Here is a 24,126-nt window from a genome sequence, read left to right as displayed (position 1 = left end):
TGTATAAGTCACCTCACCCTATATACTGAAACGTGGGGTATACGATTTTTCTATTAGTCACCTTTTGACTAAACTTCAGGGGATGAATTATGGGTATAGTTTTACATTTGGAATTAATAAAGTTTAGTTTTATCCTTTTCTCAGCAAACATGAGGAATTACAAGAGGAAACCGCTTTAAGAAGATAAAATTTTGGTTAAAACGACTCCAACAATCTTAACATAAAAAAGGCTTCCCCCCATATGACATCTCTGATGTTTATTAACAGTTGATTTCCAAATAAAGTTATTATTATACATTTTTATAGCGCCATTTATTCCATGGCATGTCAAAAAGGGGCAAATATAGACAAGTACAATAAACATGAGCAAAAACAAGACACTAACAAGTACAGTTGGAGGGAGGACCCTGCCCGTGAGGGCTCACAGTCTACAGGGGATGGGTGAGGATACACTAGGAGAGGGTAGAGCTGGTGGTGCAGCGGTTCTGTAGATTGAGGATCACTGCAGGTTGTAGGCTTGTTGGAAGAGGTGGGTCTTCAGGTTGTTTTTGAAGGTTTCCCACATTAAACAAATTAAAAAGTCTTCTCCACTGTATGACTGCTCTGATGTCTAACAAGATGCGCTTTCTGGTTAAAACATTTCCCACATTCTGAACAGGAAAAAGGCTTCTCCCCTGAGTGGGTTCTCTGGTGGTTAACAAGATGTGATTTCTCTGAAAAATATTTCCCACATTCTGAACAGGAAAAAGGCTTCTCCTCTGTGTGAGTTCTCTGATGTCTAAGAAGAAGCTCTTTCCGGCTAAAACATTTCCCACATCCTGAACAAGAAAAAGGCTTCTCCCCTGTGTGAGTTCTCTGATGGTAATCAAGACTCGCTTTCCATTTAAAACATTTCCCACATTCTGAACATGAAAAAGGCTTCTCCCCTGTATGAGCTCTCTGGTGGTTATAAAGAACCGATTTTTGGTTAAAACATTTCCCACATTCTGAACAGGAAAAAGATTTCTCCCCTGTATGAACTCTCTGGTGGTCATCAAGAACCGATTTCCGGTTAAAACATTTCCCACATTCTGAACAGGAAAAAGGCTTTTCCCCTGTGTGAGTTCTCTGATGTCTAAGTAGATGCTCTTTCCGGCTAAAATATTTCTCACATTCTGAACAGGAAAAAAGCTTCACCCCTGTGTGGGTTCTTTGGTGTATAGTAAGATTCCGTTTCTGGATAAAACATTTCCCACATTCTGAACAGTAGAAAGGCTTCTCGCCTGTGTGAATTATCTGGTGGTTAACAACATGTGATTTCTGTTTAAAACATTTCCCACATTCTGAACAGGAAAAAGGCTTCTCCCCTGTGTGAACGCTCTGATGTCTAACAAGATGCACTTTCTGGTTAAAACATTTTCCACATTCTGAACAGGAAAAAGGCTTCTCCCCTGAGTGGGTTCTCTGGTGGTTAACAAGATGTGATTTCTCTGAAAAATATTTCCCACATTCTGAACAGGAAAAAGGCTTCTCCCCTGTGTGAGTTCTCTGATGGCAATCAAAACTTATTTTCCATTTAAAACATTTCCCACATTCTGAACAGGAAAAAGGATTCTCCCCTGTGTGGATTTTTTGGTGGTTAACAAAATGTGATTTCCAGTTAAAACATTTCCCACATTCTGAACAGGAAAAAGGCTTCTCTCCTGTGTGAGTTCTCTGATGGTAATCAAGACTCGTTTTCCATTTAAAACATTTTCCACATTCTGAACAGGAAAAAGATTTCTCCCCTGTATGAACTCTCTGGTGGTCATCAAGAACCGATTTCCGGTTAAAACATTTCCCACATTCTGAACAGGAAAAAGGCTTTTCCCCTGTGTGAGTTCTCTGATGTCTAAGTAGATGCTCTTTCCGGCTAAAACATTTCTCACATTCTGAACAGGAAAAAAGCTTCACCCCTGTGTGGGTTCTTTGGTGTATAGTAAGATTCCGTTTCTGGATAAAACATTTCCCACATTCTGAACAGTAGAAAGGCTTCTCGCCTGTGTGAATTATCTGGTGGTTAACAACATGTGATTTCTGTTTAAAACATTTCCCACATTCTGAACAGGAAAAAGGCTTCTCCCCTGTGTGAACGCTCTGATGTCTAACAAGATGCACTTTCTGGTTAAAACATTTTCCACATTCTGAACAGGAAAAAGGCTTCTCCCCTGAGTGGGTTCTCTGGTGGTTAACAAGATGTGATTTCTCTGAAAAATATTTCCCACATTCTGAACAGGAAAAAGGCTTCTCCCCTGTGTGAGTTCTCTGATGGCAATCAAAACTTATTTTCCATTTAAAACATTTCCCACATTCTGAACAGGAAAAAGGATTCTCCCCTGTGTGAATTTTTTGGTGGTTAACAAAATGTGATTTCCAGTTAAAACATTTCCCACATTCTGAACAGGAAAAAGGCTTCTCTCCTGTGTGAGTTCTCTGATGGTAATCAAGACTCGTTTTCCATTTAAAACACTTTCCACATTCTGAACATGAAAAAGGCTTCTCCCCTGTATGAGCTCTCTGGTGGCTATAAAGAACTGATTTTTGGTTAAAACATTTCCCACATTCTGAACAGGAAAAAGATTTCTCCCCTGTATGAACTCTCTGGTGGTCATCAAGAACTGATTTCCGGTTAAAACATTTCCCACATTCTGAACAGGAAAAAGGCTTCTCCCCTGTGTGAGTTCTCTGATGTATAAGAAGAAGCTCTTTCCGGCTAAAACATTTCTCACATTCTGAACAGGAAAAAGGCTTCACCCCTGTGTGGGTTCTTTGGTGTATAGTAAGATTCTGTTTCTGGATAAAACTTTTCCCACATTCTGAACAGGAAAAAGGCTTCTCCTCTATGTGAACGCTCTGATGTCTAACAAGATGTGCTTTCCGGTCAAAACATTTCCCACATTCTGAGCAAGAAAAAGGCTTCTGCCCTGTGTGAGCTCTTTGGTGGTTAACAAAATGTGATTTCCGTGTAAAATATTTCCCACATTCTGAACATGAAAATGACTTCTTTGCTTTAGGAGCAGTTTGTTTTTTAATGCCTCTTTTGTGGCTTTGATTTTTCTTAGTAGTCGGTAATGAATCAGAAGATGGGACCTGTTTCATAGGATCAGATGACTGATCTTTGCTGTGAAGGGATGATGGTATATCTGGAGTAATAGCATTCACTTCAGTTGTATCTTGTAGGATTTCAAGATCATCACATTTAAAAACTGAAGATGTCAGCTGTCCCTCTGATCTCCTGGTACGGTCATCTGCTAAGATAAAAACAATTATTACCTTTTTAATAACATATTCAGTTTTATATTTTTTAACATTTCTACTTAAACTGTCCATAAAAATGGCAAGCTATGTAAAAAAAACCCTTTATTTACTAAGACAATGACAGTTCACAGTCTAATAGAAAACCTTATAGGATGAAACAGTAGTGCATGTTGTCCAACTGTTTGTTCACTAGGCATCCCAAATATTGAATAAAAAGAAACCAATGTTATTTAGGTGAAAATAACACCAATTCTCATCTCCCAAAAAAAGTCCACACTCAGGTCAATCATCTGTCAATGGAAAAAGAGAGGCCTCCACACTATTAATGGTTCAAAGGCTGTTAAAAGCAACAAGGTTTCCTTAAACCAATCCAGCAAAATCCACTCTCACTTCTGAGTCTTGCAGTAATAATAATAATAATAATATTTATTTATAAAGCGCCAACATATTCCGCAGCGCTTTACATTTTAACAGTTTTAAACGCAAGTCATAGGTAACAGCGTTAACAATACAATAGTTAAAGCACAATAAGATGACCCTACTTGTAAGAGATTACAATCTACAACGAGGTGGGGGAGATACAAAGTACAGGAGCTTATTTGCAATGATGTATTTATAATGATGGTCCAGCCATCTTCAGGGGGTGGGGGATAGATGGAGATAGTGAATTGGGCTACCCATGAGCCCTTACACGTAAAATTACTTATTAGGTAATGTAATAGGCAGCTCTGAACAAATGTTTTGAGGGTGCGCCTAAAAAATTACTTCAGATCCATTTTTTTTTAATTTTCCCAAGAGTAACAGGAGAAATTGGACCCTAAAAGTTATTGTGCAAATTGTCCTGATTACGCTAATACCCCATATGTGGGGGTAAACCACTGTTTGGGCGCATGGCAGAGCTCGGAAGGGAAGGAGCGCCAGATTTTACTGTTCTGGTTTGCAGGTGCCATGACCCACTGGGAGAGCCCATGAGGTGCCAAAACAGCAAAAAAAAAACATAAGTGACCCTCATTTATGAATTTATCTAGGGGTGCAGTGATCATATTGACACCATGAGTGTGTCACAATTTTATACCATTGGGCAGCCATGCGGAGAGACTGAGGAGGAACAGAGCACTCTTTGCTTATTCAAGTGAATGGGTTTGTGCACGTCAGTGTGTTTCCATGGACAGTGTGTTTCCACGGACCGTGTGTTTCCACGGACCGTGTGTCCGTGGGCAAAACACACAGATATGTCCTTTTTTTAATGTCAGCACGGGCCACAAAACATCCAGCACACATGCATATGCATAACACACATGGATGTCATCCATGTGACACGCATCGGTGCCGGGGAAGAAGCGTTACAGTAAGCGCTGCTCCCTGGCCCTGGGTGCTGAACACGGCTCTCATTCTCCCCTGCTCTGTCGGCAATCGGCACAAGCAGGGGTAAATGATTCTCCCTGTTTATTCCGATTGCCGGCAGAGCAGGGGAGAATGAGAGCCGTGTTCAGAACCCGGCGCCGGTGAAAAGCTCTTACTGTAACGCTTCTTCCCTGGCGTCCGTCTCTGTGGAACTGATGCGGTACACGCATGCCACACGTTTGCCGCAAGTACAGACACTGACATCTCCGGTACTGGAAATATTACGACGTGTGAAAGACGCTTTTATGGCAAGAGCTGAGAGACTTCCTGTCATTTGCAGTGATGATCAGGAAGTCTCATGTCAGTGCAAAATACATGCAGCGCTTACAGCTTCTATAGCATGCAGATCTGCATGCTATGGAAGCGATCAGCCTGTACAATATGATTGTCCCATAGTGGGACACAGTGTAAAAGTAAGAATGAAATAAAAAATTTTTTTTAACCCCTTAGTGACAGAGCCAATTTGGTACTTAATGACCAGGCCAATTTTTACAATTCTGACCACTGTCACTTTATGAGGGTATAACTCTGGAACGCTTCAACGGATCCTGCTGATTCTGAGAATGTTTTTTCGTGACATATTGTACTTCATGTTAGTGGTAACATTTCTTCGCTACTACTTGCAATTATTTATGAAAAAAACAGAAATATGGCAAAAAATGTTAAAATTTTGCAATTTTCAAACTTTGTATTTTTATGCCCTTAAATCAGAGAGATATGTCACAAAAAATAATTAATAAATAACATTTCCCACATGTCTACTTTACATCAGCACAATTTTGGAAACAAAATTTATTTTGTTAGGGAGTTATAAGGGTTAAAATTTGACCAGCAATTTCTCATTTTTACAACACCATTTTTTTTTTTAGGGACCACATCACATTTGAAGTCATTTTGAGGGGTCTATATGATAGAAAATAACCAAGTGTGACACCATTCTAAAAACTGCACCCTTCAAGGTGCTCTAAACCACATTCAAGAAGTTTATTAACCCTTTACGTGCTTCACAGGAACTGAAACAATGTGGAAGGCAAAAATGAACATTTAATTTTTTTTTGCAAACATTTTACTTCAGAACCATTTTTTTTTATTTTCGCAAGTGTAAAAACAGAAATGTAACCATAAATGTTGTTGTGCAATTTCTCTTGAATACGCCGATACCCCATATGTGGGGGTAAACCACTGTTTGGGCGCACCGCAGAGCTTGGAAGAGAAGGAGTGCCGTTTGACTTTTTCAATGCAGAATTGGCTGGACTTGAGATCGGATGCCATGTCACGTTTAGAGAGCCCCTGATGTGCCTAAACAGTGGAAACCCCCCATAAGTGACCCCATTTTGGAAACTAGACCCCTTAAGGAACTTAACTAGATGTGTGGTGAGCACTTTAGACCCCCAGGTGCTTCTCAGAAGTTTATAACGTAGAGCCGTGAAAATAAAAAATCACATTTTTTCTACAAAAATGATCTTTTTGCCCCCAAATTTTTATTTTCACAAGGGTAACAGGAGAAATTAGACCACAAAAGTTGTTGTGCAATTTCTCTTGAGTACGTCGATACCCCATATGTGGGGGTAAACCACTGTTTGGGCGCACCGCAGAGCTTGGAAGAGAAGGAGTGCCGTTTTACTTTTTCAATGTAGAACTGGCTGGAATTGAGATTGGATACCATGTCGCGTTTGGAGAGCCCCTGATGTGCCTAAACAGTAGAAACCCCCACAAGTGACCCCATTTTGGAAACTAGACCACTTAAGGAACTTATCTAGATGTGTGGTGAGCACTTTAAACCCCCAAGTGCTTCACAGAAATTTATAAAGTAGAGCCGTGAAAATAAAAAATCCTTTTTTTTTTCCTCAAAAATTATTTTTTAGCCTGCAATTTTTTATTTTCTCAAGGGTAACAGGAGAAATTGGAGCCCAAAATTTATTGTGCAACTTATGCTGAGTAGGCTGATACCCCATATGTTGGGGTAAACCACTGTTTGGGCGCATGGCAGAGCTCGGAAGGGAAGGAGCGCCGTTTTGGAATGCAGACTTTGATAGAATGGTCTGCGGGCGTTATGTTGCGTTTGCAGAGCCCCCGATGTACCTAAACAGTAGAAACCCCCCCACAAGTGACCCCATTTTGGAAACTAGACCCCCCAAGGAACTTATCTAGATGTGTGGTGAGAACTTTGAATGCCCAAGTGCTTCACAGAAGTTAATAATGCAGAGTCGTGAAAATAAAAATAAATTTTTTTTCCACAAAAAAGATTAAGCCCCCAAATTTTTATTTTGACAAGGGTAACAAGAGAAATTGGACCCCAAAAGTTGTTATCCAATTTGTCCTGAGTACACTGATACCCCATGTGTGGTGGGGACCACTGTTTGCGTGCACGTCAGTGCTCGGAAGGGAAGGTGCGCCGTTTTAGAATGCAGACTTTGATAGAATGGTCTGCGGGCGTTATGTTGCGTTTGCAGAGCCCTCAATGTACCTAAACAGTAGAAACCCCCCACAAGTGACCCCATTTTGGAAACTAGACCCCCCAAGGAACTATTAGAGCTGTACCAGTTGGGCAGTTCCTTCGTTTACGGAGGATCTGCTCAACTGAGTCAGATTTTGAGAGACAGGCTAAAGAACTGCAGACCAGATTCCTCAACCGGGGCTATAGCAAGCGGTCTATTAAGAGGGCCTACAATAGACCTAGAACAAACTCTCAGGAATCTTTGATCTATAATCAGACTTCTAATAAATCTGAGCAGTCTGATAGGCAGTTGCGGTTTGTGACCAACTTTAATTCTCAGGCATCTAGAATCCGTGAGGCATTGTCGAAATCGTGGCCCATCCTTAAGGTGGATAAAGTAATCTCAAAAATTTTACCAGAACGTCCCCTTATTTCTTTTAGATGTGCTAGGAACCTTAAAGATCACCTGGCAAGGAGCCACTACGAAGGGATACCCAGGGCCACTTTTTTTGGATAATACCTCTCCACGCTGTGGTTCTTTTCCTTGTGGCCACTGTGTGGCGTGTTCCAATGTTGACCGTGTTAATGTGTTTTCCAATTCGAGTGGTGGAAAAACTTTCAATATTAAGAAAGCAATAACCTGCAGCACACGGTACGTGATCTATTATGCCACATGCCCTTGTGGCCTAATTTATGTGGGACTTACATCCCGCCAATTTAAGATCCGAATATGTGAACACGTGCGAGGGATTGAGGCAGCAGCGAATCATACTTCTGATATCTCTGAATTAAAAACACTCCCTAGACATTTCAGGAAGTTCCATGGTTGTAATGGTAAATCAATTAGGCTCAGGGGCATCGATTGTTTGGATATTGGAATAAGAGGTGGTAGGCTGTCTACTAAACTGGCACGCTTTGAGTCAAAATGGATTTGGATTTTACGGACCACTCATCCCCTTGGACTTAATGAAAATTTAAGCTTTGCCCCGTTTTTGTGATACTCGGACTGTGTGGTTCTCATATGACAGGGGACTCACGCCCGACTCTTTTAACCATTTTTTATATTCTTTTAGATATATTATTCTCGCATTCACTTTTGGCCACATCTATGGAATTCCCCTCTACCGAGCGGCACAAGACTGAAGAAATAAAACAGTTTTCCATGGTCATCTTTTGGACATCGTTTGTGTGTGATATATGCAAGGAATCGCTATGATAGTTCAGTGTGCTGTTTCTAATAAATCTTTTTTCTATATACGTAACATGCTGTATATATGTGTATATATTTTTTATTATATTACTAATGATTACTTATATTTGCATGTCTTATATACAGTTGTGGTATCTTTATATATGAACAGCGCTATACTAGTGCTTCAGTATCACATATGCGTTTTTTTGTATGTGTCTCATCTGTATGTTTATTTGTCTTTACTGCATAGTGTTCTAATGTTTGAATTTTAACATCTTCTCATGTTATTACTATGTTTCCGTGTGTTGGAATTTCTGTGCAATTATGATCCGCTAATATATATCCTCATTATTGGATTTCTCTTTTTGCCCTTACCAGTTATGGTAGTCTTGGCTTCGGGTGTGTGCCCACCTAATTTTCCTTGGGGGTGGCATTTCTGTGTTTGTTGCGGGCGGATCACGTGGGGCCCCACGTGTATCGGCTCGCACAACCTGTTTGCCGATTTTCCCCTTGTTGTGCGGGTGGTTGCTAGGTAGCGCTGGGACACTTCCTGTGTGCGGCCTTTTTATAGTCCTTGTTTGGTATGTTTCACTATGCGCCCCCTGACGAAGGTGTTCCGAAAAGCGCGTTGGGGCGGACGCTGGGATCGTGTACCTGCCAGTACTACCTTACATTTGGGGTGATGTATTTTTTTTCTTGTATCGGTCTTTTATTATTTATATCTGCTATGTTATGTTATATCACTAGCTTATCTTTGCACTGTTTGTAGCAGGATGTGGTAGTATTTTCATCTGTATAACTTTACAAGTACATTCTATGTCCCCTTTTGTTTTGGTCACAATAGCTGTCTGTGATATTTGTCATTTGTTATAATTTGTACTATTATGAGCCAGCGGGTCCACTCCCCAGTGTCCTTTTGTATTTTATCTTATGTTGGGTGATTCTGTTGTCACCACTGTCTCCTTGCCTTACACTAAATAAAGCAATTTTATTGTAGACTTAATGGTTATCTTTTGGATTTATTCCTCCCCCCCCCCCTTCCTCCAAGGAACTTATCTAGATGTGTGGTGAGAACTTTGAATGCCCAAGTGCTTCACAGAAGTTTATAATGCAGAGTCGTGAAAATAAAAATAAATTTTTTTCCACAAAAAAGATTTTTAAGCCCCCAAATTTTTATTTTGACAAGGGTAACAAGAGAAATTGGACCCCAAAAGTTGTTGTCCAATTTGTCCTGAGTACACTGATACCCCTTGTGTGGGGGGGACCACTGTTTGAGCGCATGGCAGAGCTCGAAAGGGAAGGAACGCCATTTTGGAATGCAGACTTTGATAGAATGGTCTGCGGGCATTATGTTGCGTTTGCAGAGACCCTGATGTACCTAAACAGTAGAAACCCCCCACAAGTGACCCCATTTTGGAAACTAGAGCCCCCAAGGAACTTATCTAGATGTGTGGTGAGAACTTTGAATGCCCAAGTGCTTCACAGAAGTTTATAATGCAGAGTTGTGAAAATAAAAAATATTTTTTTCCCACAAAAAAGATTTTTTAGCCCCCAAGTTTTTATTTTCACAAGGGTAACAGGAGAAATTGGACCCCAAAAGTTGTTGTCCAATTTATCCCGAGTACACTGATGCCCCATATGTGGGGGTAAACCACTGTTTGGGTGCACAGCAGAGCTCGGAAGTGAGGGAGCACCATTTGACTTTTTGAGCGCAAAATTGGCTGTTGCGTTTAGAGACCCCCTGATGTACCTAAACAGTGGTAACCCCCCAAATCTAACTCCAACCCTAACCCCAACACACCCCTAACCCTAATGCCAACCCGATCTATAATCCTAATCACAACCCTAAGGATAATCGCAACCCTAACCCCAAAACAACCATAACCCTAATCAGAACCCTTAATCCAACACACCCCTAATCCTAATCTCAACCCTAACCTCAAACCTAACCCTAATCCCAATACACCCCTAATCCCAACCTTAACCCTAATCCCAAAGCTAACCCTAATCCCAAAGCTAACCCTAATGCCAACCCTAATCCAAACCCTAATCCCAACTCTAACCCTAACTTTAGCCGCAACCCTAGTCCTAACTTTAGCCCCAACCCTAGCCCTAACTTTAACCCTAACCCTAACTTTAGTCCCAACCCTAACCCTAAATTTAGCCCCAACTCTAACTCTAGCCCTAACTTTAGCCCCAACCCTAACCATAGCCCTAACCCTAAATTTAGCCCCAACCCTAACCCTAGCCCTAACCCTAAATTTAGCCCCAACTCCTCTAGCTGCCGGCCGGCAGATCATGGCGGGCGCACTGCGCATGCGCCCGCCATTTTCTTACAGAAGGTGGCCAGAAGAGGACACAAGAGGACCCAGGGACACCGGTAAGTATGATAGGGTCCCCGAATCCCCCTATTTCTCTGTCCTCTCATGTGCGATCACATCAGAGGACAGAGAATTACACATCGCTTTTTTTTGTGGTAGCCGGTAAACAGTTAATTACCGGCGATCGCAAAACAGGGGTCGGTAAAAACCGACCCCGATCATGTTCTTTGGGGTCTCGGCTACCCCCGGCAACCGAGACCCCAAAGATCTCCCGGGTGCCGGCCGGCGGCGCTCATTGGGAGCCACGAGGAGCACCAGGGGAGACAGGTGAGCATCGGGGGGCTATCGGGGAACCTATTTCTCTGTCCTCTGATGTGCGATCACATCGGAGGACAGAGAAATTAAATGGCACATCGCTTTTTTTTTGCGATCGCCGGTAAACGGTTAATTACCGGCGATCGCAACTCGGGGGTCGGTAAAAAAACCACGAATCATGTTCTCTGGGGTCTCGGCTACCCCCGGTAACCGAGACCCCGAGAAAATCCGACTCTGGGGGGTGCTATTCACTTTTTCCACAGCGCCATTAATTAATGGCGCTGTGGTTTAAGTAACCTTAGCGGCCGCCGTTAAAAGGCGTATCGGCGGTCGTTAAGGGGTTAAATAATTGTAAAATAATAATTAAAAAAAATCAATATTAATTCTATCAATAAATGTTTGAATGAAAAAAAAATCTAAACAATAAAAGTACACATATTGGGCATCCGGAATGACCCGTCCTATAAAACTATTCCACTAGTTAACCGCTTTAGTGAACACCATAAAAATAAAACCAAAAAACAATGCTTTATCATTATACCACCGAACAAAAAGTGGAATAACACGCAATCAAAAAGACGGATATAAATAAACATGGTACCGCTGAAAACATCATCTTGTCCCGCAAAAAGCAAGCCACCATACAGCTCCATCACCGGAAAAATAAAAAAAGTTATAGCTCTCAGAAAAAAAGCCATGCAAAATAATTATTTTTATATAAAATGTTTTTTATTGTATAAAAGTGCCAAAACATAAAAAAAATATAAATGAGGTGTTGCTATAATCGTACTGACCCGAAGAATAAAACTGCTTTATCAATTTTACCACATGCGGAATGGTATAAACGCCCCTCCCAAAAGAAAGTCATGATTTGCTGTTTTTTGTTCATTCTACCCTGTCAAAAATCGGAATAAAAAGTGATCCAAAAATGTCATGTGCCCAAAAATGGTACTAATAAAAATATCAACTCATTTCGCAAAAAAGAAGACCTCAGATGACTCTGTAGACCAAAGAAAATTGAGAAATTTTCACCAAATTTCCTTTTTTTCCACAAATAAACGCACGTCATATCAAAGAAATTTTACCAATATCATGAAGTACAATATGTCACGAGAAAACAGTGTCAGAATCACCAGGATCCGTTGAAGCTTTCCAGAGTTAGAACCTCAAAGGGACAGTGGTCAGAATTGTAAAAATTGGTCTGGTTATTAACATGAAAACCACCCTTGGGGGTTATTAGGGTAAAACAGAGAAATATGTCATACAAAATAGTTAATAAATAACAGTTCCCACTAGTGTTGAGCGATACCGTCCGATACTTGAAAGTATCGGTATCGGATAGTATCGGCCGATACCCGAAAAGTATCGGATATCGCCGATACCGATACCCGATACCAATACAAGTGTTATGGACCTGGTGGTTAGGAGCACCCGGAATGACCTGATGGTTAAACTAGTAATCGGGACAAGCTCTGGGGAAGTGGGAACTCTGCTGACCGCAAATCCTATTCCTATCACACACTAGAAATAGCTGTGGAGTGTACCTAACTCTCCCTAGACGCCTCTTCACAGCCTAAGAGCTAACTACCCCTAAAGATAGAAAGTAAAGCCTTACCTTGCCTCAGAGAAATTCCCCAAAGGAAAAGGCAGCCCCCCCACAAATATTGACTGTGAGTTAAGAGGAAAGTCACAAACACAGGAATGAAACAGGTTTCTGGCAATATACCTCCGCTTCATCCTGACCCTGACACAAAGCCAGCAAGATTTTCTCTGCCTGTTCCACTGAATTAGGTTCGTCATAAAGCAATCCAAGCGCCAGAAAAAATGCATCTACATTAAGCAATGCAGGATCTCCTGGCGCAAGGGAGAATGCCCAGTCTTGAGGGTCGCCACGTAACAAAGAAATAATGATTTTTACTTGCTGAATGGGGTCTCCAGAGGAGCGGGGTTTCAAGGCAAGAAACAGTCTACAATTATTTTTGAAATTCAGAAACTTAGATCTATCCCCAGAAAACAAATCAGGAATTGGAATTCTAGGCTCTAACATCGGATTCTGAACTACATAATCTTGAATGCTTTGTACCCTTGCAGTGAGTTGATCCACACAAGAGGACAGACCTTGAATATCCATATCTACACCTGAGTCCTGAACCACCCAGAGGTTAAGGGGAAAAGAAAGACAAAACACACTGCAGAGAAAAAAAAAATGGTCTCAGAACTTCTCTTATCCCTCTTTTGAGATGCATTAACACTTTGTAGGCCAGCTGTACTGTTATGGACCTGGTGGTTAGGAGCACCCGGAATGACCTGATGGTTAAACTAGTAATCGGGACAAGCCCTGGGGAAGTGGGAACTCTGCTGACCGCAAATCCTAATCCTATCACACACACTAGAAATAGCCGTGGAGCGTACCTAACTCTCCCTAGACGTCTCTTCACAGCCTAAGAGCTAACTACCCCTAAAGATAGAAAGTAAAGCCTTACCTTGCCTCAGAGAAATTCCCCAAAGGAAAAGGCAGCCCCCCCACAAATATTGACTGTGAGTTAAGAGGAAAATCACAAACACAGCAATGAAACAGGTTTTAGCAAAGGAGGCCAGTCTTCACTAAATAGTCAGAGGATAGAAAAGGGAACTATGCGGTCAGCACAAAAAACTACAAAAACCACGCAGAGTGTGCAAAAAGGCCTCCACACCAACTCACGGTGTGGAGGTGCAACTCTGCACCCCCAGAGCTTCCAGCTAGCAAGGAAATATCATGATAGCAAGCTGGACTGAACTTAGCATGTACTGCGAAATATATTCAGAAAGCAATGAACAACAAATCAACTAGCAGGGACTTAGCTTCTGCTGGAGTAGTCAGGTCATCAGAGAAATCCAAGAGAGATCTGAACCAATACTGAGACATTGACAGCTGGCATGAAGTAACGATCTGAGTGGAGTTAAATAGAGAAGCCAGCATAGCAATAAACGAGGGCAGCTGAGAAAGCCAACCTCAAGGACCAGCAGTTCACCTCAAAGCCACCAGAGGGAGTCCAAGGACAGAACTCACTGAAGTACCATTCATGACCACAGGAGGGAGTCCAAGAACGGAATTCACAACATACAAGTCAATGGGACACCAAGTATCGGAAGGTATCCTGATGGTTCCCAGGGTCTGAAGGAGAGGAAACTCTCCTTCAGGCCCTGGGATCCATATTAATGTGTAAAATAAAGAATTAAAATAAAAAATATTGATATACTCACCTCTCCGGAGGCCCCTGGACATCACCGCTGGTAACCGGCAGCCTTCTTTGCTTAAAATGAGCGCGTTTAGGGCCTTCCATGACGTCACGGCTTCTGATTGGTCGCGTGCCGCTCATGTGACCGCCACGCGACTAATCACAAGCCGTGACGTCATTCTCGGGTCCTAAATTCCTAGAATGAGGAGTTTAGGGCCTGAGAATGACGTCACGGTTTGTGATTGGTCGCGTGGCGGTCACATAAGCGGCACGCGACCAATCAGAAGCCGTGACGTCTTGGAAGGCCCTAAACGCGCTCATTTTAAGCAAAGAAGGCTGCCGGTTACCAGCGGTGATGTCCAGGGGCCTCCGGAGAGGTGAGTATATCAATATTTTTTATTTTACTTCTTTATTTTACACAGTAATATGGATCCGATACCACAAAAGTATCGGATCTCGGTATCGGAATTCCGATACCGCAAGTATTGGCCGACACCCGATACTTGCGGTATCGGAATGCTCAACACTAGTTCCCACATGTCTACTTTACATCAGCACAATTTTGGAAACAATTTTTTTTTTATTAGTAAGTTATAAGTTATAAATTGAACAGCGATTTCTAATTTTTACAACCAAATTTACAAAACCGTTTTTTTTTTTTTTTTTTAGGGATCACCTCACATTTGAAGACACTTTGAGGGGTCTATATGGAAGAAAATACCCAAAAGTGACACCATTATAAAAACTACACCCCTCAAGCTGATCAAAGCCTCATTCAAGAAGTTTATTAACCCTTTGGGTGCTTCACAGGAGTTAATGGAATGTGGAAGGAAAAAAAATGAACATTTATCTTTTTTCACTAAAATGTAACTTAAGACTATTTTTTTGTTAATTTCACAAGGGTAACAGGAAAAAATTAACCCCAAAATTTATAATGCCATTTCTCCTAAATATGCCAATACTGAATATATGGGGAAAAACCACTGTTTAGACGCATGGCAGAGAAGGATCTTGGAAGAGAAGGAGCACCGTTTGAGTTTTTAAACGCAAAATTGGCTTGAATTGAGTTTGGATTCCATGTCTATGTGACAGAATATATCCAAAAATGACACCATTCTAAAACTGCACCCCTCAACGTACTCAAAACCACATTCAAGAAGTTGATTAACCTTTCAGGTGCTTCACAGGAATTTTCGGAATGTGGAAGGAAAAAAACATTTACTTTTCTTTCACAACAATTTACCATTAGACCTAATTTTTTTTTTTTTACTTTTGCAAGGGTAAAAGGAGAAAATGGACCATACATTTTATTATGCAATTTCTCCTGCGCATGCTGATACCCCATATATGGGGGAAATCTACTCTTTGGGCACACTGTGGGGCTCGGAAGGGAAGGAGAGCCATTTCACTTTTTGAATGTAAAATTTGATGGATTAGCGGACACCATGTCGCGTTTGGAGAGCCCCCGATGTGTCTAAACAGTGGAAACCCCCAACAAGTGACACCATTGTGGAAACTAGAGCTACCACGGAACTTATCTAGATGTGTGGTGAGAACTTTGAACCCCCAAGGGTTTCACTAAATTTTATAACGCCGGGCTGTGAAAATAAAAAGTCCTAATTTTTTTTCCACAAAAATGATCTTTTAGTTCTCAATTTTTTATTTTCCCAAGGGTAACAGGAGAATTGGACCCCAAAAGTTGTTATCCAATTTATCTTGAGTACCCTGTCAGGGCTCGGAAGAGAAGTAGTGACGTTTCGGAATGCAGACTTTGATGGAATGGTCTGAGGGTGTTATTTACAGAGCCCCTGATGTGCCTAAAACAGTAAAAAAAAAAACCAAAACACAAGTGACCTCATTTTGGAAACTAGACCCCACAAGGAATGTATCTAGATGTGCCTATACAGTGGCAATGCCCAACAAGTGCCCCCTTTTTGGAACTAATCTACTGTTACCTGGTATGTGAATTTTATTGTGTAGTGGCATACTTGACATAGGAACTTAGTAACATAGTAACATAGTTAGCAAGGCCAAAAAAATACATTTTTCCACCCAGTTCAGCCTATATTCCGTCTGAATAAATCTCCATATCTATGCCCTTTACCCCCAAGGGTGGTTTGCACGTTAATGACCAGGCCAATTTTCACAATTCTGACCACTGTGCCTTTATGAGGTTATAACTCTGGAACGCTTCAACGGATCCTGATGATTCTGATATTGTTTTCTCATGACATATTGTACTTCATGATAGTGGCAAAATTTCTTTGATATTACCTGCGTTTATTTGTGAAAAAAAAATAAAAATTGGCGAAAATTTTGAAAATTTTCGCAATTTTCCAACTTTGAATTTTTATGCAATTAAATCACAGAGATATGTCACACAAAATACTTAATAAGTAACATTTCCCACATGTCTACTTTACATCAGCAAAAAAGTTGACCAGCAATTTCTCATTTTTACAACACCATTTTTTTTTAGGGACCACATCTCATTTGAAGTCATTTTGAGGGGTCTATATGATAGAAAATACCCAAGTGTGACACCATTCTAAAAACTGCACCCCTCAAGGTTCTCAAAACCACATTCAAGAAGTTTATTAACCCTTCAGGTGTTTCACAGGAATTTTTGTAATGTTTAAATAAAAATGAACATTTAACTTTTTTTCACAAAAAATTTACTTCAGCTCCAATTTGTTTTATTTTACCAAGGGTAACAGGAGAAAATGGACACCAAAACTTGTTGTACAATTTGTCCTGAGTAAGCTGATACCCCATATGTGGGGGTAAACCACTGTTTGGGCGCATGGCAGAGCTCGGAAGGGAAGGAGTGCCATTTGACTTTTCAATGCAAAATTGACAGGAATTGAGATGGGACGCCATGTTGCGTTTGGAGAGCCCCTGATGTGCCTAAACATTGAAACCCCCCCACAAGTGACACCATATGGGAAAGTAGACCCCCTAAGGAACTTATCTAGATGTGTGGTGAGCACTTTGACCCTTTAAGTGATTCACAGAAGTTTATAATGCAGAGCCGTAAAATAAAAAAATCATATTTTTTCACAAAAATGATCTTTTCGCCCCCAATTTTTTATTTTCCCAAGGGTAAGAGAAGAAATTGGACCCGAAAAGTTGTTGTTCAATTTGTCCTGAGTACGCGGATACCCCATATGTGGGGGTAAACCACTGTTTGGGCACATGGGAGAGCTCGGAAGGGAAGGAGCGCTGTTTGACTTTTCAATGCAAAATTGACAGGAATTGAGATGGGACGCCATGTTGCGTTTGGAGAGCCACTGATGTGCCTAAACATTGAAACCCCCCACAAGTGACACCATTTTGGAAAGTAGGCTCCCTAAGGAACTCATCTAGATGTGTTGTGAGAGCTTTGATCCCCCAAGTGTTCACTACAGATATAACGCAGAGCCGTGAGAATAAAAAAATCTTTTTTTTTTCCACAAAAATTATTTTTTAGCCCCCAGTTTTGTATTTTTTTAAGGGTAACAGTTGAAATTAGACCCCAAAAGTTGTTGTGCAATTTGTCCTGAGTACGCTGATACCCCATATGTGGGGGGGGGGGGGGGGAAACACCGTTTGAGCACATGGCAGAGCTCAGAAGGGATGGAGCGCCATTTGGAATGCAGACTTAGATGGATTGGTCTGCAGGCGTCACATTGCGTTTGCAGAACCCCTAAAATACCTAAACAGTAGAAACCCCCCACAAGTGACCCCATATTGGAAACTAGACCCCCCCAAGGAACTTATCTAGATGTGTTGTGAGAACTTTGAATCCCCAAGTGTTTCACTACAGTTTATAACGCAGAGCCGTGAAAATAAAAAATCTTTTTTTTCCACAAAAATTTTTAGCCCCCAGTTTTGTATTTTCCCAAGGGTAACAGGAGAAATTGGACCCCAAAAGTTGTTGTCCAATGTGTCCTGAGTACGTTGATGCCCCATATGTTGGGGTAAACCCCTGTTTGGGCGCACGGGAGAGCTCAGAATGGATGGAACACTGTTTTACTTTTTCAACGCATAATTGGCTGGAATTGAGATCGGACGCCATGTCGCGTTTGGAGAGCCCCTGAAATGCCTAAACAGTGGAAACCCCCAATTATAACTAAAACCCTAATCCAAACACATTCCTAACCCTAATCCCAACGGTAACCCTAACCACACCCCTAACCCTGACACACCCCTAACCCTAATCCCAACCGTAAATGTAATCCAAACCCTAACCCTAACTGTAGCCCCAACCCTAACTGTAGCCTTAACCCTAGCCCCAACCCTAACCCTTGCCCTAACCCTAGCCCTAACCCTAGCCCTAATGGGAAAATAGAAATAATTTTTTTTAGTTTTTTAATTTTTCGCTAACTAAGGGGGTGATGAAGGGGGGTTTGATTTACTTTTATAGCGGGTTTTTTAGCGGATTTTTATGATTGGCAGCCATCACACACTGAAAGACGCTTCTTATTGCAAAAAAATTTTTTTGCATTACCACATTTTGAGAGCTATAATTTTTCCATATTTTGGTTCAGAGTCATGTGAGGTCTTGTTTTTTGCGGGACGAGTTGACGTTTTTATTGGTAACATTTTCGGGCACGTGACATTTTTTGATCGCTTTTTATTCCGATTTTTGTGAGGCAGAATGACCAAAAACCAGCTATTCATGAATTTCTTTTGGGGGAGGCGTTTATACCGTTCCGCGTTTGGTAAAATGGATAAAGCAGTTTTATTCTTCGGGTCAGTACGATTACAGCGATACCTCATTTATATCATTTTTTTAATGTTTTGGCGCTTTTATACGATAAAAACTATTTTATTGAAAAAATTATTATTTTTGCATCGCTTTAATCTGAGGACTATAACTTTATTTTTTCTTTGATGATGCTGTGTGGCAGCTCGTTTTTTGCGGGACAAGATGACGTTTTCAGCGATACCATGGTTATTTATATCCGTCATATGATCGCGTGTTATTCCACTTTTTGTTTGGCGGTATGATAATAAAGCGTTTTTTGCCTCGTTTTTTTTTTTGCGGTGTTCACTGAAGGGGTTAACTAGTGGGACAGTTTTATAGGTCGGGTCGTTACGGAATCGGCGATACTAAATATGTGTACTTTTATTGTTTTTTTTTTTTTATTTAGATAAAGAAATGTATTTATGGGAACAATATATATTTTTTTTATTTTTTTTTACACATGTGATTTTTTTTTTTTTACACTACAACATTGCCCCAGGGGGGGCATCATGTTATAGTGTAAGATCGCCGATCTGACACTTTGCTGTGCACTGTGTCAGATCGGCGATCTGACGTGCACAGATCCTGGAGGCTTCCCAGCCTTGCGCGATGCTTCCCTATACCCCCGGAACACTGCGATCATGTTTGATCCGGGGGTTAATGTGCCGGGGGCGGTCCGTGACCGCTCCAGGCACATAGTGCCGGATGTCAGCTGCGATAGTCAGCTGACACCCGGCCGCGATCGGCCGCGCTCCCCCCGTGAGCGCGGCCGATCGAATATGACGTACTATCCCGTCGGTGGTCATACGGGCCCACCCCACCTCGACGGGATAGTACGTCAGATGTCAGAAAGGGGCTAAAGAACCTAATAACTTTAAGATACAATATTGTTACGATCGAGGAAGACATCCAGGCCTCTCTTGAACCCCTCAACTGAGCTCGCCATCACCACCACATCAGGCAAAGAATTCCAGATTCTCACTACCCTAACAGTAAAGAATCCTCTTCTATGTTGGTGGAAAAACCTTCTCTTCTCCAGACGCAGAGAATGCTCCCTTGTGACCGTCACCTTCCTTGGTATAAACAGATCTTCGGAGAGATATTTGTATTGTTTCCTTATATACTTATACATGGTTATTAGATCGCCCCTCAGTCATCTTTTTTTCTAGGCTAAATAATCCTAATTTTGCCAATCTCTCTGGGTATTGTAGTTCCCCCATCCCCTTTATTAATTTTGTTGCCCTCTCTTAGTACTCGTGGGTGTATGCCATCCGGACGCAGAGATTCATCTATTTTAATCTTATTTAGCCGGTTTCTCACCTCTTCTTGAGTTAGATTAGCGACCCTTAATATAGGGTTTTCTTTGTGGCTCGGCATTCCACCTAGCATTTTATTTTCCACCGTAAATGCCGTGGAGAAGAAGGTGTTAATATATTAGCTTTTTCCTCGTCATCTACAACCATTCTTTCCTCACAGTTTTTTAAGGGGCCTACACTTTCACTTATGATTATTTTACTATTGATATAGTTGAATAACAGTTTGGGACTAATTTTACTCTCCTTAGCAATGTGCTTATCTCTTTCTTTTTTGGCAGCATGAGTTGTGTAGTGTTTGTCAGATTGTAATGCGTCAGTTGTGTAAGTCAGAAATGAATTTAGTAGTGCATGGAGGTGTGGTACAGTTTGAAGCAATCTTTCATACACAGCCCAGGTTTGTCGGGACAGGTGTTGCATTGATAAATGGAGTCCTTGCATATTCCCCTTTTGTAACACACTTGGCACCTCTTTTGCTACCTTCCTTTTTTCCAGTTTGAGGGACCTCCCCCGTGGAATATTGACCTGGTACGATGCGAGCATCTTCAGTTCTGGAAGTACTGGGGCAGGCTCCTTCCTGAGTGCCAAATATCAGGGCCTTAGTCACTAGCTCCTGGAACTGAAAGCTATAGTGGTCTGGCCTGCACATCATGACAGCAGGAAAGCGTTGAGCATTGCCATTTATACGATATGCATGGCCAGCTTTTTGTACCACACCTTGGCCTTTCTCAAAGCACTGTACGCCTGGAGGAGTTGATCAGAGAGATCAACGCCCCCCATGTTTTTGTTGTACCCCAGTACACAGTTCGGTTTGCTGACCTGTGCATAGGTACCTCGTACATTGCCGAGGGCGCTGCCATCACCATGTATGGTGGTCAAGAAAAAGTCATCCCTCTTGTCCTTAAACTTGACCACCAGCAGGTGGTCGCTACCCTGGACTCTGCTGTCACCCTGTCGAGCATCGGTCCAAGTAGCGTTTTTGGGAGGCCTCCGATTTTTGCAGACAGTTCCGCAGGCCACGATACCTCGCGCAGAGAGGGTTTTGAAGAGTGGGATGCTGATATAAAAGTTATCGGTGTAGAGGTGATAACATTTATTCAGCAGTGGGTGCACCAAATCCCACACAATTTTCCCACTTACCCCCAGGACAGGGGGCATTCAGGGGGTTGAATCCAGGTGTGCTTCCCTTCTTAAACTCTAAACCTGTGGGTGTACCCCGAGGTACTCTGACATAGCTTAATTCTGTACCTGGCCCTCTGGCTGGGCAGGTACTGTCGGAATCTGAGCCTTCCCGTAAAATGAATTAAGGGCTCATCCACGCAGATGTTCCTATGAGGTTAACAAAATCCTCAGAGAAAAAGACTTTGAAAAAGACTAGTTCTGTGAGGCCGGTGGTGTCAAACTTGATTTCTGATTCTGCTACAAAATCAGGAATCAGTGGCTTGTAATTTTCAGGGAGCGAGGTCTATACGGGGTCCATAATGGGGTGCGCTGGTTCATATTCTGGAATGGTGGGCACTGCTTCATCTTCTGTCCTGGGACGTATCTGTGGCGGTTCAGCAGGAGCTGAGGAGGAAGATGAGGAGGAGGAAGAGGATGACGAATCTGAAAAGTAAAGAAATGTGGGATCTTCTCCCTCACTATCAGTGTGGGAGACAAGGAAAGCATATGCCTCCTACACTGAATAGCATTGTTGGTTGAATGGGATGCCTTTTTTTTTTTTTTTTTATTAATATGGTGATTGTGTCAGTACTTTTTTTTTTTTTTACTGTTTGTGTGTGTGTGGGTGGATAGTGCTAGGTGTAAACTTTTGTCTGAAAAGAAAAAGCTAAAAGAAAAAAAAAAAGCAGCCAGGGAGAAAAAAAATTTCTGTGAAAAGAGAAGTGTAAAACAGCAGGAACAAGCTCTGATGAGTGTACTGCATCAATAATCAAAGCTCAGCGGCTGCTGGATGTGCGCACGGGGGTGGCATAAAGGGGGGTGAAAAAGAAAAATGGAAAACAGCGAACACAAGTGTTAATCGGTAAACTGCGTCAGCAATCAACGCTCGGCGGCTGCTAAATGTGCACACGGAGGTGGCGCAAAGGGAGGTGGAGGGGGCAAAAAGAAGGGAAGGGAGATGGGGGGATTGGGGAGGATGAAGAGAGATTGGGCAGGGATCAGGGATCAAAACACTTATAGCTGTTGTCTCTTCTTTCATCTGTCTTGTCTTCTTTCTTCTCTGTTCTTTGTTCAGCAGGGATTGTGGTGTCACAGGCATCTGTGGCACCACAAGGCCCAGCACAGCAGCAGATCCTGTAGAGTGACAGCTCTGTAGGAATCCCCAGCTAGGATGAGGACCTTCAGAGCGGTGACAGACAGGTCACAGAGCAGTCATACCACTGCTGTCACCTGTCATTGATGACAGAGCGGACCCTGATGACCCTGGCAACAGCCTAGAATCGGAGCTCAGAGCTCCGATCCTAGGAGAGGTCACATCCAGGGCACAGGCAGGTCACAGCTCGGTCACATTGTGGATGTGGCCTGTGATTGGCGCGATTGATGTAATCGTCAATTGCGCCAATCAGGGTGTACAGGCCATGCCTGGCGTTGCTAGGCACTGGCCTAGGATAGGTGCTCTTACATCTCCAATCCTAGGCAGGTCACAGCGCGGTCACACCTTTGCTGTGCCCTGCAAATAGCGCGATTGATGTGATCGCGCCAATTGGGATCCTTTCTGGCGATGCCAGGTGTTGCCAGGCTCCAGACTAGGATTGGTTCTCGCTCCTAGGCTGGGACATCACTATTTCAGGCAATCTAATTGCCTGAAACAATGAGAAATGCTGCGATTGGCTGTTCAATTCTGAACAGCCAATCACAGCGATCGTGGATGCGGGAGGGTGGTGACACCCCCTAGGATGATGGCACCATCAACCCACAGGTAAGATAGCGCTGGAATTTTAATGCGATCACCGCGACTTCGGTCGCAATGTCGCATTAAACATATGGCATAATGATCCATCCATAGTCAAACAGGCCTAGGTCACACGGATGGATCATTACGTCCGATGTCAGAAAGGGGTTAAAGTGAACCTGTCAGCAGGATTGTGCACAGTAACCTGCAGACACTGTCAGGTCGGCGTCGTTATACTGATTACACTGATACCTGGTGATGAAATCCGTCTTGTGTTTTTTGCTTAATCTGTATTAGTAGTTTTCAGTTAATGAGATTCTTGTGCTTCGGTGTGGGGCTGTGGGCGGGGCTTTATGTGGTGCTCCGATTACATATGCATCTGTGTATTATATATATTGGCTTATGACACTGATCCCTCAGTGACCTGCCCCATATTTTACATAATACATATAATAGTGTTGATATTATTGTTGATAATGCCTATAATATTGTGGCTATTGTAAGGCTTAGAAAAAAAATTACAGCCAGCAAAAGGTCACCGGCAATGGCGGCGCCCACGCAATTAACATCTATAAGTAAGAAATAGATGCTGCTGGACAGGCACTGCCGATGTCATTTTGCTGGATGCAAATCTATTTTTCTAAGCCTCACAATAGACAATATTATAGGCATTATCAACAATAATATCAACACTATTATATACATTATTTAACATAGGGGGCAGGTCACTGAAGAAACACAAAGTGCCGCCCACAGCCCTGCCCCAGAGCACGAGAATGTAATTAACTGAAAACTACAAATAAAGATTAAATCAACCACAAGACAGATTTTTATCACCAGTAATCAATGTAATCAGTATAACAGCACTGACCTGACAGTGTGTGTAGTTTACTGTGCACAATCCTGCTGACAGGTTCCCTTAAAATTTAGATCTTAGGCATTTGAAAGAGGCGATGGAGAGCTTTTTTTGAGACTATGAGGGAGTAACAGACTCACATAAGTGAGGCAGGCCAATCCCATCAAACTAT

At 42.1% G+C, this 24,126-nt stretch overlaps 1 protein-coding gene across 2 annotated transcripts in view; it reads right to left on the bottom strand.

Annotated features, from left to right (window-relative positions):
• Window positions 1-254: 254 nt before the first annotated feature.
• The window catches only part of LOC143767588 (uncharacterized), a 32,711-nt gene continuing 8,839 nt past the window's right edge, over window positions 255-24,126 (bottom strand). The window contains exon 5 of one of the 2 annotated variants that reach the window (XM_077255999.1): window positions 255-3,269. In XM_077255999.1, coding sequence (XP_077112114.1) covers window positions 574-3,269 — 2,696 coding nt within the window. In that variant the 3' untranslated portion in view covers window positions 255-573. The remainder of the gene's footprint in view (window positions 3,270-24,126) is intronic. The other variant, XM_077256000.1, reaches the window with a different exon arrangement.

The sequence above is a fragment of the Ranitomeya variabilis genome, chromosome 4 (assembly GCF_051348905.1).
Source record: "Ranitomeya variabilis isolate aRanVar5 chromosome 4, aRanVar5.hap1, whole genome shotgun sequence".
In the NCBI taxonomy this organism is placed as follows: Eukaryota; Metazoa; Chordata; class Amphibia; order Anura; family Dendrobatidae; genus Ranitomeya; species Ranitomeya variabilis.
Note: the sequence above shows the minus strand (reverse complement) of the source record. Positions and strands in the feature narration are given on the sequence as shown.